General features: G+C 36.0%; 1 protein-coding gene across 1 annotated transcript in view; it reads left to right on the top strand.

Moving 5' to 3' along the window:
• Window positions 1-1,649: 1,649 nt before the first annotated feature.
• FSIP2 (fibrous sheath interacting protein 2) overlaps window positions 1,650-17,650 on the top strand; it is a 126,765-nt gene continuing 110,764 nt past the window's right edge. Inside the window, exons 1-7 of the mRNA XM_067742370.1 lie at window positions 1,650-1,748; window positions 2,069-2,194; window positions 5,611-5,772; window positions 6,464-6,553; window positions 7,811-7,950; window positions 9,037-9,178; window positions 9,657-9,767. Coding sequence (XP_067598471.1) covers window positions 1,650-1,748; window positions 2,069-2,194; window positions 5,611-5,772; window positions 6,464-6,553; window positions 7,811-7,950; window positions 9,037-9,178; window positions 9,657-9,767 — 870 coding nt within the window. The remainder of the gene's footprint in view (window positions 1,749-2,068; window positions 2,195-5,610; window positions 5,773-6,463; window positions 6,554-7,810; window positions 7,951-9,036; window positions 9,179-9,656; window positions 9,768-17,650) is intronic.

Here is a 17,650-nt window from a genome sequence, read left to right as displayed (position 1 = left end):
TTAGGACTCACTAAATGCTTGCTAGGTACTATGCCAAGTACTGTACATATAAAATTGAATAAGCAAATACCTGCTTTCAAGGAGTTTCCATTCTATTAAAGGGAGAGTGACAGGTAAAGAGACATTTTTGATGTATTGGGAAAAGTGCTAAAACAGAGGGAAGCACAAAGGAAGATAATTTGAAAAAGCTTAGAAATGTCAGAAAGGCTTCCTAGAGGAGAGAATACTTAAGCAGTCTTAAAGGCTGATTGCAATTAGCCAAGCAATGAAGTGCAAAGGGCTGTCAGGCAGAGGAAACAGCACAGCAAAGACACAGTCAGTCTTGAATCAGCAGGCTCAGAAGGGGAAGTATCTAGAATTTCTCACCTTCTGGTTTGGGTAGATACTGACACTGTCACTGAGATGGGAAATGCAGGAAGAATAGGGTCTTTGTTTTGTTCTATGGTGGAAGGTGTCGGTTGAGATTTGAATATATTAAATTTGAGATGATTGTGAGACATCCGTTCAAATTTAGGAGTCCTAAGCAACTGCATGGCATTAAAACAAATAGAGCAGATGTAAAAGTACAGTGTACGGATTTAAGAAACTGCCTCTGGGGCCACTATTTAATAGTGATTGTTATTCTTCTTTAATCTTTGAAAAAAATGAGGTATTTCTTGACAAGGCTGTTATAAAGGTTAATGTAGAGAGTGTTTAGCACAGAATCTGGAGTTAGCAAATTCTCAATAAATGGTAGGTATTATTACTAATGACCCCAAAGTAAGAGGATAAGAGTGTGCCAAGGAATCTAAGAGACTAAGTCCAAATTCCTGACATCAGATACAGTCTCTGCCCTCAAAGTACTCACAGTCTAGTTAGCTCCTTGAAGAAAGGGACCATATTTTTTTTCTCATCACTGTATCCTTTAGTACCCAGCTCAGATGACTGGCCCAAAGGTGTCAGGCACTTTATAAATTTTGGCTGGATGGTTGAGAGGAGAAAGAGGCATATAGGAGAAGAGCAAGAGAGGTGGAGAGTTGGCGAGGAGGGATTGGGAGAGAGAGAGAGAAGAGAGCTATAAATGAAAGAGGAAGACTAGAGGGGGGTCGGAGGACGGTACGTCCTGTGGGATCTGGAGTGGGGTGGGGCGAGGTTATGGGAACCTGGGGATGTGGTATGGTCAAGTCTGCAAGGGGGGTGGGGGGGCGGGGCATGTAGAAAGCCAGGCCTCTGGCCCTAGAATGGGCTGCACAGTCACTCTTTTTTGTTTTCTGCATGGAACCAAACCTTCTCGGAGGCCAGGAGAAATTAGCCAGCTGGCACGCCAGCAAAGCTTTATACATTTCGATTCTGAGTTGGTTAGACTGAGGGCTGTAGGGTTCAGAGAGAAAAGATATTTAGACCTTGGCGCGCTGGGACCAAGCCCCTAGTACCGATTTCCCCAGCTCTGAGGCGCCCAGGCCTCCGGCGCAAGGGACCGGCCCTCGCGGAGGGCACTGCTGTTGCTGCGCCCGCACATTCGGAGCCTGTGACGCCGCGAGGGTGGGCAGCCGGAACTCGGGGTACCGGCCATTCCGGCCCGGTGGGGACTGAGGGACAACGACGGGAAAGGGGTGCGAGGGGAAGCGAGAGGCGAGGGCGGCAGAGGCGCAGAGGGGCCCAGGCCGGCTATGGAGTTGTACCTCAGCGCCTGCTCCAAGGCTGCCAATGTCGCCGCTACCAAGACGGCCGCCAGCGGTGTGGCCGCGGACAGCCAGCAGTGCGGAAACGTGAGTGTCAGCGAAGACCGGTCGTCCTTGTCCTCTACCAGGCCTCAGGCCTGCTGGGCGCGGTGGTGGGGCGGTGCCGCGGACGGTCACGTGCGATCCCTGTGGACCGTAACCGTCCAGCTTCTGGCGCCCTCGTGCGGCGCGGCAGATGGCAGGGCTTGGGCGGCACTGGCCCCAACTGGCGCGGTGGGAGGGAGCTGGTAACCCGGAAGCGGAGGTCTTTCCGGCTGTCTGGCAGGGCTGGACCCTTCCGTTCCTTAGGTTGGAGTTAAACTAACATACCTAAAGGAAAGACAAAACTCTCCAATTGTACCTGACAGGTCGCGCACAAAACCCACTTTCCGGGGATCGGAGCGGCTCAACTACTGGATCTGCCTCTTGGGGTGAAGCTGCCTGTGATCCCAGGAAGCAACCCTTTATACTATACCACGAAATTAAGTGAAAAGGTAAAGTGATGTTTAATTGGCTTACGTTGGTTTCTTTATCCTTTTCGACTGCTGTTAAATTCAGGCGCTAGCTACATCAGGCGAAGTGCATTGAGGGAATTTGCACTAATGTTGCGTACCTATTCCTATCCTAAGGTATTGTTTAGGATGCGTACCAAGCAACTTCATCTAGTATGATTTGGACAGAATCATGGGCTAGAAAGTTTAGATTCTTAGTTCTGTCTTAATATGATTCCATAAATGAACTTTATAATAACACTTCACTTATACCTATTTATTGAGATTTAATTCACTTAGAAATGTTTGGTCGAAAGGTGGAAGGTTATCTGTACTGGCTGGCATTTAATTATATGTTATGATTTTAACCAATAATAGCTTGGACAGAATTCTCATTACAGAACACCTCTCTTTGTTTTGAGCTGAATTCTGTTTCACACACAAAGTGTGAAAAAAAGTAGAGTTGAAATGAATTAAAGTGTTTAGTCCTTTAACCTGACTTTAGGAAAACAAGGCTCTGTCTCCCTGAGGAGAGTCCATGATTTGCCCCAGCCTCCCTATCCAGTCTTTTCTCCAGTGCACAACCTCTGCTTTTTCTAGTTGAGGTCTTTTATACCTACTCACACAGACCATGTTAATACTTCTGTGACTTTGTTCACCTTGCCTCCCAAACCTGGCATACCCTTTGCTCTTCTCCCCAACTGTGAATTTGGGCCATCTTTCAAGATTCCTTCTCAACCATTACAGCCCCCCAATTAGCTTATATTTCCTTATAATTTGCATTGCCCTTGGTTTGTATAGTTTTACTCAACACTATAATTTTATAATTTAAATCTTACTGGGTTATAGTGTATACTGCCCTCAAACTCTTTCATGTTTTTAGTCCTCAGTGTGACCCCCTCTCTCAAACCTCCCCATTCCTTGATTCAGTACTTAACACTAAAGGAGGTTCAATACATTCTTTTTGAGCAGTTGCTTTGATCCGTATTGCAAAAAATTCTACAAGGAAGAATTCTGAGTTACCCCCTTACTCATCTAGTATTTATGATGTCATCAGAAATGAGTAGGGGCCCTTCATATTTGATACTTGCCTAATAAACATGATTTCTTAAAGTAAATTTTGTTTATGGAAAATACATAACTTCCCTTTTTAAAAAAAAGTCTCTTCTACTAGAATACAGCAAGTTAACTAAAAATATGCCAACCTCACACAATTTGACTAAGTCATATACACACAAACCAGCTTTCCTAAAGCATGCTTGAAACCTATATCACTCCTTTTTATTATGTAAACTTAGCCCTGTCTTCTGTCTGCTTCCTCAAATATTGTTTGCTATATTACCATTTTCTCTGTCAAATAATAATTCACTTGTCAACTACTTTTTAAAAAGATGTTCTCTGTTCTTTATTACATTCATTTTCCCCCAGACTCTTCATTTAATCATAATTAGGCCCAATTTCCCTGAAGACTGACTTTGTACTGAAAGAAAAAGAAGGATATCAATCTCCTCAATGAAGTAGTGCTTTATATTTACACTTTTAGTTGTTTCTTTCCAATTATTTTAATTGACAACAGATGGGTTACCCTGACACTAATAAATGGGTTTGTATTGGGTTGCCCAAAAAGTTCATTCAGGTTTTTCGGTAAGATGTTACTGAAAAACCCGAACGAACTTTTGGGGCAACCCAATATGAAAGGTGTTTGTTTACAGGTCACTAGTCCAGGGCTGGTTTTGAGAAACATAGGCCATCAAAGCTAAAATTCAACATCTAAAAGAAGTTGACAGCTAAACATCAACATCTAAAAGAAACAATCCACTCCTTGACTCATGATTTTTGACTATTTCCCTTACAAGAAAGATATGAACTTTTTATCTGGTCTCACTGAATTTAAGACATTGCCCTATAGAATTCCCTTTTTTTTTTCTTGCCTTCTCAGGGAAGCTTTGGTAATTAGGGAATTCTACTTTACAACTTAGACCACTTGGAAGAGATTAAAGTCTGGTATTAAGCAAGTGGTCAGAAACTTACCAGGAAGCTTTTAAATGGATAAGGAACACTAGCATCCTATCAGGTTCCCCAGTCTCCCCTTTTGTCCACATAAGAAGAATCCTCATACTTACCTTGAGGGAGTTCTTTTTAGGGTCCCAACCCAGGCTCCTTAGTGTTCAGAATCTGACTGAGGTGGCTACCGCCAGACAGAACACAGACTGAGCACAAATTGGTACCTCCAGACAGTTCTGGATTGATGCACAATGTGTGGGGTCATATAAATTGAATTAGATGCCTGCAGACAGGGCATGTGCTCTCAGGTTTGCCACATCTCCCAACTGCCTTTCACTTGAGGCAATTCCTGCTTTGACATCACTTTAGACTAAAATTTCTGTTGTTCTGGCCAAGAAAACCTAAAGGAAAGCACAAAGATAGGATGCAAAGACAACATTCGGGTGACTTCCACACCTGCTTCCATCCTCTACTTTTTCCCTTTCAGAGGTTCTCCCATTACCCATTATCACCATCCTGCTATTGAAAAATTTTTGAAAAATGGACTAAGTACTCACATCCCCCCCCAAATTTTAAACCCCCTCACTCTTTAATGTTTTAACTTACAGATGAGATTAAATAATTCATCTGCTTCCTCTAAAGTAACAGATATAGCATTATGACTATTAGCTGATATTTTCCTTCTTTTATATGTTAATGACTACTTCATAAGGTTGTATTTGGTCTTTACACATATGGAGAAACCTCAATCCCTATCAATATCCTTTATAATTGGTTCTTCAATATGTTGAACTGTATAATATAGACCTTGAATTTTTTCCTGACTAGTGCTCAGAAATCATTGGGTTTCTTGTATTAGATAAGAACTGAAAATACAGTAACTCTTTAATTCATCATCTTTAACATCTGAGTTTTACTTCTATTTTTTGTCAGAGTTGTTTCAATGAATTTTTGTGAAAGATTTTCTGTTTTCCTTCATTTTCAGATTATTGAGATATAATCATGATAATTGATATTATCCCTTTATCCTTCTAATGCAGTGCCTTGATCTGGAAGAGGGAGGAAGAAAAGGGAGAATCTTAGTATTAGTTTTATACGTTAAAAACAAATTTTATCCTATTCCCTTTCTTTTCCTTTCCTCCTCCGTTTTCTAGCTTTGGGTCAGGAGCTGATGGAGATTGGGGTGGGGGGGTGGATTAATTGAGTGAGGGTGAATTTTTAGAATAATTCAGGTCAGTGAAGAAAAGAGGTAGGGATAAGAAATTAACATTGCCCATTCCAAATTCTTCTATTGCTGGTTTTTCCCCACTTCACATTCTTCTTGCATACTTTATTTTCAGTGAACAATCTGGTATTTTAATAGGTTGATATTAAAAGTAAAATTCATTAATTTATGTTTAAATCCATGTTTGCAGCTTTTCCGACCTTCTTATGGTTTTAACCTGACTGATCCTTATTGTCGACTTTTGGAAAACCAATATAAAAGTCTCCATGATCCACATTTAAGAGCCTACCATAACCGTAAAGACATCTTGAGGAGATTAAAGAAAGGTGGCTACATCACCAGCAATAATAGAGTGAGTTGAAGATAATTTCTTTTAATCATTGAAAACCTCCAAGACTTGGTATAAGCTTGCTTCTGTACCTCACTGGGTGACCTGTATCACCTTTAACTTTGTCATAAGAGATACTTAATGGAAAAGTCCATAAATTATTCAGTATTTGGATCAAAGGAAGTCAGACAGCAGTTGTTTTCTAAGTGAAACTACTTCCTCATTTACGTTTTTTCTTTGTTATATCAAAAGATGATTACCAAATAATTTGAGGATATACAAATAATTTTCCCAACTGTATCATAGTCCTCTTTCTCTGTTTCTGATGGCATGTATGCTTGTCAAGGATTATGTCCCATACACTTTTTAAAAACTTTAGACAAAATAAGAATCTAGCAAAATCAGCCCGATAGAGTCCTGATAGACTCTATTCTTATTGGGGTTGAACATTATTACGTTGGTATTTTTTAATAGCTCCAATTGTGTGTACTCAATTCCTTATCATGGCATAAGTCATATTAATAAAGTAATGTTACTTGGATAGCAGTTTCCTATTGATTAACAATTTTAGAGAGATATTACTTACAAAATTGTTAGCAATTTATTACTCGATATCAAAATGTTATTTTTGCTCTGGAAAGTAATTGCTTTGATTTTAAAATATTTGTATTTATATATTTTTGTTGTTATTCTTGTTTTGTGTGTTTTTTTTTAGATTGTATGTACCTTGAGGGAATTGAATAAGTACAGGCAATATCTTACCAGTTTAAAATTAGACTTTGAAAGAAACTATATAAGAGAACAAGTAAGTTAAATACTTAAATTTGTTTTTTTTACATAGAGTTTGGAGGAAAGATTTGTATACAAAGTATTTTCTTATAATATTTTACTTTGAATTTTGATAACTTAATTTTTCCAAGTAAAAATTTAGAGCAGTAGTAAATAATATTTTGAGGTTCCTATTTTGTGCCAAGAGAAGGAAAGGGACCAAATCATCTATTAATATGCCAGTGGTAGCTGACAAAATTTAGTAATTAAATTGCTACTCAGATGTGTCCCTTCTACGTGAGCTGGGACCAATGGGAAGAGTCCATTGTAGTAGCAAGATTCTTAAGCTGGAAACCAAAACAGCTTAAGTAACAGGAGAGGAACAGTATGAATAGTTATAACATCCTAAAGGTGACTCAAAGAACATGTACACTGTATGTTTGTACCCACACACATGTAGCTGTGTTCATACAGTAAAAAATGTCCTTAAAGGTGAACTGGAATGATTGGTATAGAGTGAGTGGGTAAAGTTAGTGACTTCCTTTCACATTTTCACTCAAAGTTCATGTGAGAGTGTGTGCACATGTGTGCCTGCGTGAGTGAATTCAGGCGTTAGAGTCAAGAGAGTTGGGTAAAAATGAGAAAGGTGCTCATATATGTACTTTTACAAGTTTATGTTGTAAGGTCAAGAGAGTTGTATAGAAATGAGGATTACTCCCCAGTACTTTTAAGTGTTCTATATTTCCCCCCATTTCCTCCTCTGTGCCTACAGTTTCTCCTCCACTTCTTCCATTTTTTAAAATTTCTTCAGAATGGGTAGAAAAATAAGCTGAAATATTTATCTTTTATTTTCAGAGAGAGAAATCTTTACTTTGGTTCAGTTGTCCATGTCTGCAGTGGATTCAAAATAGATTTAAATACAGTTAGGGACTTCCCTGGCAGTCCAGTGGTTAAGACTTCACCTTCCAATGCAGGGGGTGTGGGTTCAATCCCTGGTCCGGGAGCTAGGATCCCACATGCCTCAGGGCCAAAAAACTAAAAACAAAAAACAAAAACAATATTGTAACAAATTCAGTAAAGACTTTAAAAATGGTCCACATCGAAAAAATCTTTTAAAAAAAAGATTTAAATACAGTTAAACAATATTAGTTATTTACAAAGTATGGGAATTTTACTAAACGCTAAATATGAAAAGACATATCAAATGACAGTTTTCTGGGAAATGTTTAAAAAAATTTATATATATATATATACACACATATACATATATATGATACACACTTTTTCTTAATAGAAAATACTTGCAAAACAAGTAAGTAAACTACAGGAAGACAATCAAATACGTGGACGTTCTGATGTTGCACAGTTCCAAAATTGGTTGTTACAGGAGGGCACCCCATCTATTAAGGACCAGGAACGATTAATAAGGCACAGGTGAGATTGAAGTTAATGCATATTTTATATATATAATGTGGACCCAAATAAGTTGGAAAATACTACAAATAATTGAAGGTAGGAAATTTTTTAAAGTACTGGATGCTATTTAACTCCACTCTTTCAGTATGGAGAGGAAGGGAGATCAAGAAGTACAGGAATTGGAAACTTGGGTGCCAAGGCTAAAGATGAGTTTCTACTAGAGAAGATAGAGTTTCTGGGAGTTCAAGAGGTAATCCAAGCTGATAACTGAAGAATTAATCAAATCCAAAATCCTTCCTATAGTAGGAGGTGGTGGGAAAGTATCTTTAGCACATGCCTCTAATAATAGTTTTTTATGGGTCTTCTTTAAGCTCTGACAGCATTAAGTTTGAGGAAATTAATGCAAAGTCAATAAAGGAGTTTGGTATAACTTTAATACTAATATAAACATGCATTATCTCAAAAAAAAACCCTGCAAGCTCTTTAGATATTATCTACTTACATTCAATCATTACCTTTCCATGGTCAAGACCATTTCTTACTATAGTTCTTTCCTCCTTCTCCATTAAGGTGAGAAATTAAGCTGCATTACCTGATTTTATGTTCCATGGTAGTTCCATAATACAGATTGACATACCAGAGACCCAGACTATAGATGGAAGATTTGTTCAAGGCCTTATAAATTACAAGGGGGCTCAACACACATCTTTCTAAGGAAATTCAAATCTGAATTTTTCCAGATTTGTAGTTAGTGTTTCAGTTATTTCAGTCTTCTTTGCAAACTCATATTCCTAAGTCTATTGTGAATATGTACTGTACAAAATGTTTTTAATCAGTCTGCTCCACATTTTATCATTGTCTTGGCCATAACAACAGATTCTTATATATATAGTAGGGAGATCTGTATAATGAATAAAATATGGTGAGTTCATGGGTCAGGCTGGGTTAAAGTCCATGAACAGAGCTGATAGAAAAACAGTAAAATTCCTGTAGCTCAAGAAATAAAAAGCAAGAAAGGAGGTAGTTTGGGAATATCAAAGCAGATGATGCCATAATAAGGAAAACTCTCAATTCACCTTCACTTACATTTGCATTTTTACTTAGATATTTGGATACGATAAGTAGGGAATTAGAACATCTTGAGCGCACAGCAGCAGAACAACGCCTAATACGGATGGATAGAGAAGAAAGACAACAGCGAGAACACACAAGAAGAAAACTTGATCTTCGTAGAAAAATTGAAGAGGTGAGAGACAACAAATTTAAAATATTGAGAGAAAAATTGTGTACAGTTATTTCATTTGTAAATAATTTGAGCTGTCCATCATACTTCTTGAAGTCATTTCAAGTCTAAGCATTTTACCCACATTGATCTTTGTTCACAGCTATGGTATGCATGTTGTTACATAAAATGAGGATGACACCACAAACTACATATATGAGCTAATATCTGCTCTTAAAGTGATGATGGTGAAAGTTACTAGATACTGTTTAACTCTCCTATAGCCCTCAGTGTGGAGAGGCAAAAATTTTAAATTTAGCTTTAGTTAAAAATAACCATCCCTGCATTCCTAATAGGAGTGCAGTGAAGGAAGCGCATTCTAAAGCCAATGTATGACTTCAGTTACGCTTGACCTGATTTCTGTTAGGCTCTTGACTTGTTCTAACTTGCTTGTTGGTTTATTGTGAATACATCCTGAAGACAGTAACATCGTGCTCTTTAGGAATGGAAGGCAAAAGAGATGTTACTTCTAACAAGGATCGGAGAAGATGCTAAAAGAGAAGCTAGGATAGAGGAACAACGGCGTAAAAACAGAGAAGAGAGTGACAGAAAGGTAGGGTGAGCTTTAACCTCTAATTGGGGCTGTTTGAGGACAAACTTTTGATAGTTTTGATTTTTGAATGTAGTTCACTTTGTGAGACGATAGAATAGTTACCCCAAATGATTTGTATTACACAGAACTGAAAGTTATAAAAATTTTTGCTATATTTTGGTCATATTGCAACTATAATATAAAAAGTACTTCTCTGTTTTTTGATATAACTACTTTTGACTTTATCTCACACCATAAACTACACTTGTAATTCCTATAGAAAACAATGACATAACTGATTGTTTTTCTTAGAATCAGAATTTCTTGGAGAAAGTTCTCAATTTTTCCCCACCAGTTAATTTTTTTAGAGTAACTGTTTTGAACCTTAAATAATATGTAATATTTTATGATTCAGAGTATAAATCAGTATAAAGAGAAAGAAAATTCATTTGTAATCCCAGCACCACCCTATTTATTGGTATACATACACACACAACTACATACACATACATTGCATAATATGTCTATGAATATTTATATATTGCAATAAATACATGTTATTGTTCCTTATAGGCTGTTTTGTAGACTGCTTTTTCATTTAACAAAATAACACTGACAACTCTTCATGTCAATAAGTATTAACCTAAAATAATCTAATCTAAATGATTATTTTAGGTAGTATGTTGTTGAGAAACCGATATGTAAGTGTAAGATTTACATAATTTGGTCATACTGCTATCTACTGCTATATAATTTTTTAAATATTGGAAATTGAAATATGTTGGTAATCTTTTATTCTACCCTTCATACATGTACCTTTAAGTATTATCAGGGACTCATTACCCATATGGCAAGCTCAGCTTATTCTAATTTACTATAATTATTATTTTCTAGTATTTAATTTTTCACCACTTTTTTATTGGAGTATAGTTGATTTACAACATTGTTAGTTTTCAGGTGTACAGCAAAGTGATTCAGTTATACATGTACCTATATTCATTCTTTTTTAGATTCTTTTCTCATATAGGTTATCACAGAATATTGAGTAGAGTACCCTGTGCTATACAGTAGGTCCTTGTTGGTTATCTATCCTATATATAGTAGTGTGTGTGTATTCATCCCAAGCTTCTCATTTATCCCTTCCCCCACCACGTTTCCCCTTTGGTTACCCATAAGTTTGTTTTTGATATCTGTAGGTCTGTTTCTGTTTTGTAAATAAGTTCATTTGTTTCTTATTTTTTTAAATTAGATTCCACGTATGAGTTATATCTCATGATATTTGTCTTTCTCTTTCTGACTTAGTATGATAATCTCTAGGTCCATCCATGTTGCTGCAAATGGCATTATTTCATTTTTTATGGCAGAGTAATATTCTATTGTATATATGTACCACATCTTCTTTATCCATTCCTCTGTCGATGGATGTTTAGGTTGCTTCCCTGTTTTGTCTACTGTAAATAGTGCTGCAGTGCACACTGGGGTGCATGTATTCTTTTAGATTATAGTTTTCTCTGGATATGTGTCCAGGAGGGGGATTACTGGATCATATTGGATTGCTGGATCAAAAATAGAATCATAGTTCTATTCTCCAGCATTTATTGTTTGTAGACTTTTTGTTGGCCATTCTGACCAGTGTGAGGTCATATCTCATTGTAGTTTTGATTTGCATTTCTCTGATAATTAGTGATGTTGAGCATCTTTTCATGTGCTTTTTGGCCATATATATGTCTTCTTTGGAGAAATGTCTATTTAGATCTTCTGCCTATTTTTTGATTGGGTTGTTTCTTTGTTTTGACATAGAACTGAATGAACTGTTTGTATATTTTGGAGGTTAATCCCTTGTCAGTCACTTCATCTGCAAATATTTTCTCCCATTATGAGGTTTGTCTATTCATTTTATTTATGGTTTCCTTTGCTGTGCAGAAGCGTTTAATTAGGTCCCATTTGTTTATTTTTGTTTTTATTTTCATTATTCTAGGAGGTGGATCAAAAAAGATATTGCTGCAATTTATGTCAAAGAGTGTTCTGCCTATGATTTCCCTAAGAGTTTTATAATGTACGAACTTACATTTAGGTCTTTGATACATTTTGAGTTTATTTTTGTGTACCATGTTAGAGAGTGTTCTAATTTCACTCTTTTACATGTAGCAACAACGTGCCCTAGGTTTCCTCTTAATTTTTGCATGATTACATTTGCTTTTCAAGGAGTCTTGGCCAATTTTAGTGACATCTAGTGCAGTGGATCAAATTATGGCACTGGGAGTGTCCATTAAACATGACCACTGATGGTAGGTATGGTAACACCACAGGCTACCTGAGGCATCTTAATGGCAGAGCTATTTGAATTATTGATATTTCCAATGCAGCTATTCTAAATTGTCGTTTTTGAATCATGTTTTAATATGAGAGGTTTTCAATTCATTTGTATATTTGTCTTAATATATTTATTTTTTTGCTTTAAGATTTGATATCTATTTTTACTCCAATTTATGTACTTAAGTTACAGGGTTGTCAAAAACTTTAAAGAGATCTGTCTTAGCTTCTTTGTCAAAAATCATTTGTATTAGTCTAAATTTACTCCTTTTCTGCTCTTTGCCCTATGTATTTCATGATTTATGCTATTGTAGTTTGTATTTTTAATTTCAAATTCCAGTTGAGGTTAGGATATAGAAAAACAATTTTTAATATTCATTTCGTATCTTGTATTGATAAAAACACTTTTTAGTTCTAGTTGTTTTATTCTATGTACCAATCGATATTCTACATGATCATGTTGCTAGAAATAAAAGTAGTTTAACTTCTCACTGAACATGGATGCCTTCTTATTTTCTTTTCTTGCCTGACTGCACTGACTAGAACCTCCAGTATTATGTAGAATAGAAGCAATTATAATGGATATTATTATCAAATTTTTTTTGTCCTATCTTGCCTCTCTGCAGACATAATAGCCTGCTTGACACTGTACCAGGCTTCACTGATATGCTTTTCATTTTGTAACTTTTAAATTGAAATATAGTCAGTGTACAATATTATGTTAGTTTCAGGTGTATTACATAATGATTTGACATTTGCATACATTATAAAATGATCACCACAATAAGTCTAGTAATCCTCTATCCTTATACAAAGTTATTATGATATTATTGACCATATTCCCTATGCTATATATTTTGTCCTTGTGATTCATTTATTATATAACTTGAGGTTTGCACCTCTTAATCCCCTACATCTATTTCACCCACTTTCCACCCCCTCCCTTCTGGAAACCACCTGTTTCTTCTCTGTATCTGAATCTGTTTTATTTTATTGTTGTTGTTCGTTTTATTTTTTAGATGCTACACGTGATATGCAGTATTTGTCTTACTCTGACTTATTTCACTTAGCTATAATATCCTCTAGTTCATCCACATTGTCACAAATGGCAAGATTTCATTTTTAATGGCTGAGTAATATTCCATTGTGTGTGTGACCACATCTTCTTTATCCATTTGGCTATGGATGGACACTTAGGTTGCTTCCATATCTTGGCTACCGTTAATAATGCTGCAGTGAACACTGGGGTGCAGGTATCTTTTGTATTAGTGTTTGTATTTCCTTTGGTTAAATACCCAGAAGTGAAATTCCTGGGTCGTATGGTAGCTCTATTTTTAATTTTTTGAGGAGTTTCCATACTGTTTTCCGTAGTGGCTGCTACCATCTAATAATTTACAATCCTATCAACAGTGCCTTGAGGGTTGCCTTTTCTCCACATCCTCACCATTTGTTATTAGTTGTCTTTTTAATGATAGCCGTTCTGGCAGGGGTGAGGTGGTAACTCATTGTGATTTTGATTTGCATTTCCCTGAAGATTAGTCATGTTGAGCAAGTCCTCTGACCATTTTTAAGTTGGCTTGTTTTTTTTGTTTGTTTTTTTTGATGAGTCGTAAGATTCCATTGTGTATTTTGGATATTAACCCTTTATTGGGTGTATTGTTTGCAAATATCTTCTCCTATTCAGTAAGCTGCCTTTTGTTTTGCCAATAGTCTACATGTCCGAAAACGTTTTAGTTTGTTGGAATCCCATTTGTTTATTTTTGCTTTTGTTTTTCTTGCCTGAGGAGACAGATCAAAGTAATAATAATAATGCTAACATCGATGTCAAAGAGCATACTACCTGTTTTCCCCTAGGAGTTTATTGGTTTGGGGTCTTCAAAATCCAATTTTGAATTTGTTTTTGTATATGGTATGAGAAAGTAAATCAATTTGATCCTTTCCCTGTAGCTGTCCAGTTTTCCCAGCACCATTAATTGAAGAAGCTGTCTTTTCCCTGTTTTATATTCATGCCTCCTTTATTGTAGATTAATTGACCATGTATGTGTGGGTTTATTTCTGGACTCTCTTCTGTTCCAGTGATATATGTGTCTGCTTTGGTGCCAGCTCCATACTGCTTTGAACTGTAGCTCTGTAGTATACTTTGAAATCAGGGACCATGATTTTGGTCATCTTTCTCAAGATTGTTTTGGTTCTTCAGGGTCTTTTGTGTTTTCATACCAATTTTAGAATTATTTGTTCTAGTTCTAAAAAATGCCATTGGTTAGGGTTAGGGATTACATTGAATCTGTATATTGCCTTGGGTAATATGGTCATTTTAACAATATTAATTCTTCCAATTCATGAGCACAGTATATCTTCCCATTTGTCTTCAGTTTATTTCATTAATGTCTTATAGTTTTCAAGTATTAAGTCTCTTACCTCCTTTGTTAGAGTTATTGTTAGGTATTGTATTCTTTTTGATGCAACTGTAAATGTGATTCTTAATTTCTCTTTCTGATAGCTCATTGTTAGTGTGTAGAAACAGGACAGATTTCTGTATATTAATTTTGTATCCTGCAACTTTACTGAATTCATTTACTAGTTCTAATAACTTTGGGGGGCATCTCTAGGATTTTCTATATATAGTATCATGCCATCTGCAAACAGACAGTTTTACATCTTCCTTTCCAATTTGGATGCATTTTATTACTTTTGTTGTCTGATTGCCATGGCTAGGACTTCCAATACTATATTCAAGGAAAGTGGTGAGATGGGGCATCCTTGTCTTATTCCTGATCTTAGAGGAAATGCTTTCAGTTTTTCACCATTGAGTATGATGTTGACTGTAGGTTTGTCACAAAGGGTCTTTATTATGTTGAGGTCTGCTTCCTCTGTACCCGCTTTGTGGAGGGTTTTTGTTTTTATCCTAACTGGATGTTGAATTTTGTCAAAACTTTATTCTGCATCTATGGAGAAAGTCATATGATTTTTCTTCAGACTGTTAATGTGGTGTATCACATAGATTGATTTGCAGATATTGAACCATTCTTATATCCCTGTGATAAATCCCACTTGATTGTGGTGTGTGATCCTTATAATGTATTGTCAATTTCTACTTCTAATATTTTGTTGAGGATTTTTACATCTTAGGTTCACCAGTGATAATGCCTGTAATTTCCCTTTTTTGTTGTGTCTTTGTCTTGTTTCAGTATCAGGGTGATGCTGGTCTCCTAGAATGAGTTTAGAAGACCCTTCCTTTCTCTTTGATATTTTGGAATAGTTTGAGAAGAATAGGTGTTAACTCATCTTTAAATATTGGTAGAATTCACCAGTGAAGCCCTTAGGTCCTGCTGGTTAAACTTCATTACTGGTAATTGGTTTGTTCATATTTTCCTCCCAATTCAGTCTTGGGAGATTGTACATTTCTGGGAATGTATATTTCTTCTAGGCTGTATATTTTATTGGCATATAATTGTTCATAATAATCTCTTATCCTTTGTATTTCTGTGATGTTGGTTGTAACTTCTTCTTTTTCATTTCTGATTTATTTATTTGGGCCCTCTCTTTCTTGATGAGTCTGGCTAAAGGTTTATCAATTCTGTTTATCTTTTCAAAGAACCAGCTCTTAGTTTCATTGATATTTTCCACCTTTTTATTTTTAGTCTTTATTCCATTTATTCTGCTCTGATCGTTATGACTTCTTTCCTTCTACTAACTCTGAGTTTTGTATGTTCTTCTCTTTCTAATTCTGTTAGGTGTGGGTTAGGTTCTTTATTTGAGAATTTTCTTGTTTCCTGAGGTAAGCTTGTATTGTTATAAACTTCCTTCTTAGAACTGCTTTTGCTGTGTCCCATAGATTTTGGATCATTGTGTTTCTATTTTCTTTTGTTTCCAGGTATGTTTAGTTTGATTTCTTCAGTGACCCATTGGTTGGTTAGTAGCATGTTGTCTAGCCTCTACATATTTGTGTTTTTTGCACGTTTTTTCTTGTGGTGATTTCATTGTGGTCAGAAAAGATGCTTGATATGATTTCAATCTTCTTAAACTTATTTAGATTTGTTTTGTGGCCTAACATGTGATTGATCTATGCTGGAGAATGTCCCACATGTACTTGAAAAGAATGTGTATTCTGCTGCTTTTTGATGGAATGTTATATGTATATGTAAAATCCATTGGGTCTAATGTGTTATTTAATGCTAGTGTTTCCTTATTGATTTTCTGTCTGGATGATCTATCTATTTATGTAAGTGGAGTGTTATTGTCCCCTACTATTATTGTGTTACTGTCAATTTCTCCCTTTATGTTTGTTAGCATTTACTTTGTGTATTTAGGTGCTTCTATGTTGGATACATAGATACTTAAAATTGTTATATCTTCCTGGATCAATCCTTTTATCATTATGTAATATCCTTCCTTGTTTCTTGTCGCAGTCTTTGTTTTAAAGTCTATTTTGTCTGATAAAAGTACTGCTACCCCAGATTTTGTATGGAGTACTTTTTCATCCCCTTAACTTTCAGTTTGTGTGTCTTTAGATCTGAAGTGAGTCACTTGTAAGCAGCATATATATGGGTCTTGTTTTTGTATTCATTCAGCCACTCTGTCATTTGATTGGAACATTTAGTCCATTTACATTTAAAGCAGTTATTGATATGTATGTACTTAATGCCATTTTGTTCATTGATTTGTGGTTGTTTTGTAGTTCTTTTACATTCCTTTAATCTTTTGCTCTCTTCCATTGTGACTTGATGAGCATCTTTAACGTTATGCTTGGATTTGTTTCTCTTTTTTGTGTGTTTTATTATATATTTTTGGTTTGTGGTTACTGGGAGGTTCTTGTGTAAAAACCCATATATATATATGATTATTTTAGTTGATTATCTCTTAGATTCAAATGCATTCTAGCAACCCTACATTTTTACTCTCCCCTCCACTTTTAATGTTTTGATATATTTTACATCTTTTTGTTTTATGTATCCCTTAACTACTTATAGTGGATATAGATGATTTTACTACTTTTGTCTTTTAACTTTCCTACTAACTTTATAAGTGGTTGATTCACTGCCTTTATTGTATGCTTGCCTTTACCAATGAGATTTTTCCTTTTGTGTTTTTCATATTTCTAGTTGTGCTATTTTCTGCTTAGAGAAGTTCCTTTCACATTTCTTGTAAAGCCAGTTTAGTAGTGCTGAACTCTTAGCTTTTGCTTATCTACAAAACTTAAGAGCTGTCCTTCAGATGTGAATGATAGCCTTGCCAGGTATTCTTGGTTATAGTTTTCCCTTTCACACTTTGAATATATTGTGCCACTCTTTTCTGGTCTGCAAAATTTCTGCTGAAAAGTTAGCTCAGAGTCTTATGTGAGTCACCTTGTACATAACTAGTTGCTTTTCTCCTGCTGCTTTTACGATTCTTTAATTTCTGCCATTTTAATTATAATGTGTCTTGGTGTGGATCTCTTTGGGTTGATCTTGATTGGGTTTCTTTGTGCTTCCTAGACCTGAATGTCTATGTTCTCTCCCAGGTTAGACAAGTTTTATTCTATTTCTTCAAATAAGTTATCAGTCCCTTTCCCTCTCTCTTCTCCTTCTGGGACCCCTGTAATGCAAATGATA

Source organism: Pseudorca crassidens, chromosome 6, assembly GCF_039906515.1.
Source record: "Pseudorca crassidens isolate mPseCra1 chromosome 6, mPseCra1.hap1, whole genome shotgun sequence".
NCBI lineage: Eukaryota > Metazoa > Chordata > Mammalia > Artiodactyla > Delphinidae > Pseudorca > Pseudorca crassidens.
Note: the sequence above shows the minus strand (reverse complement) of the source record. Positions and strands in the feature narration are given on the sequence as shown.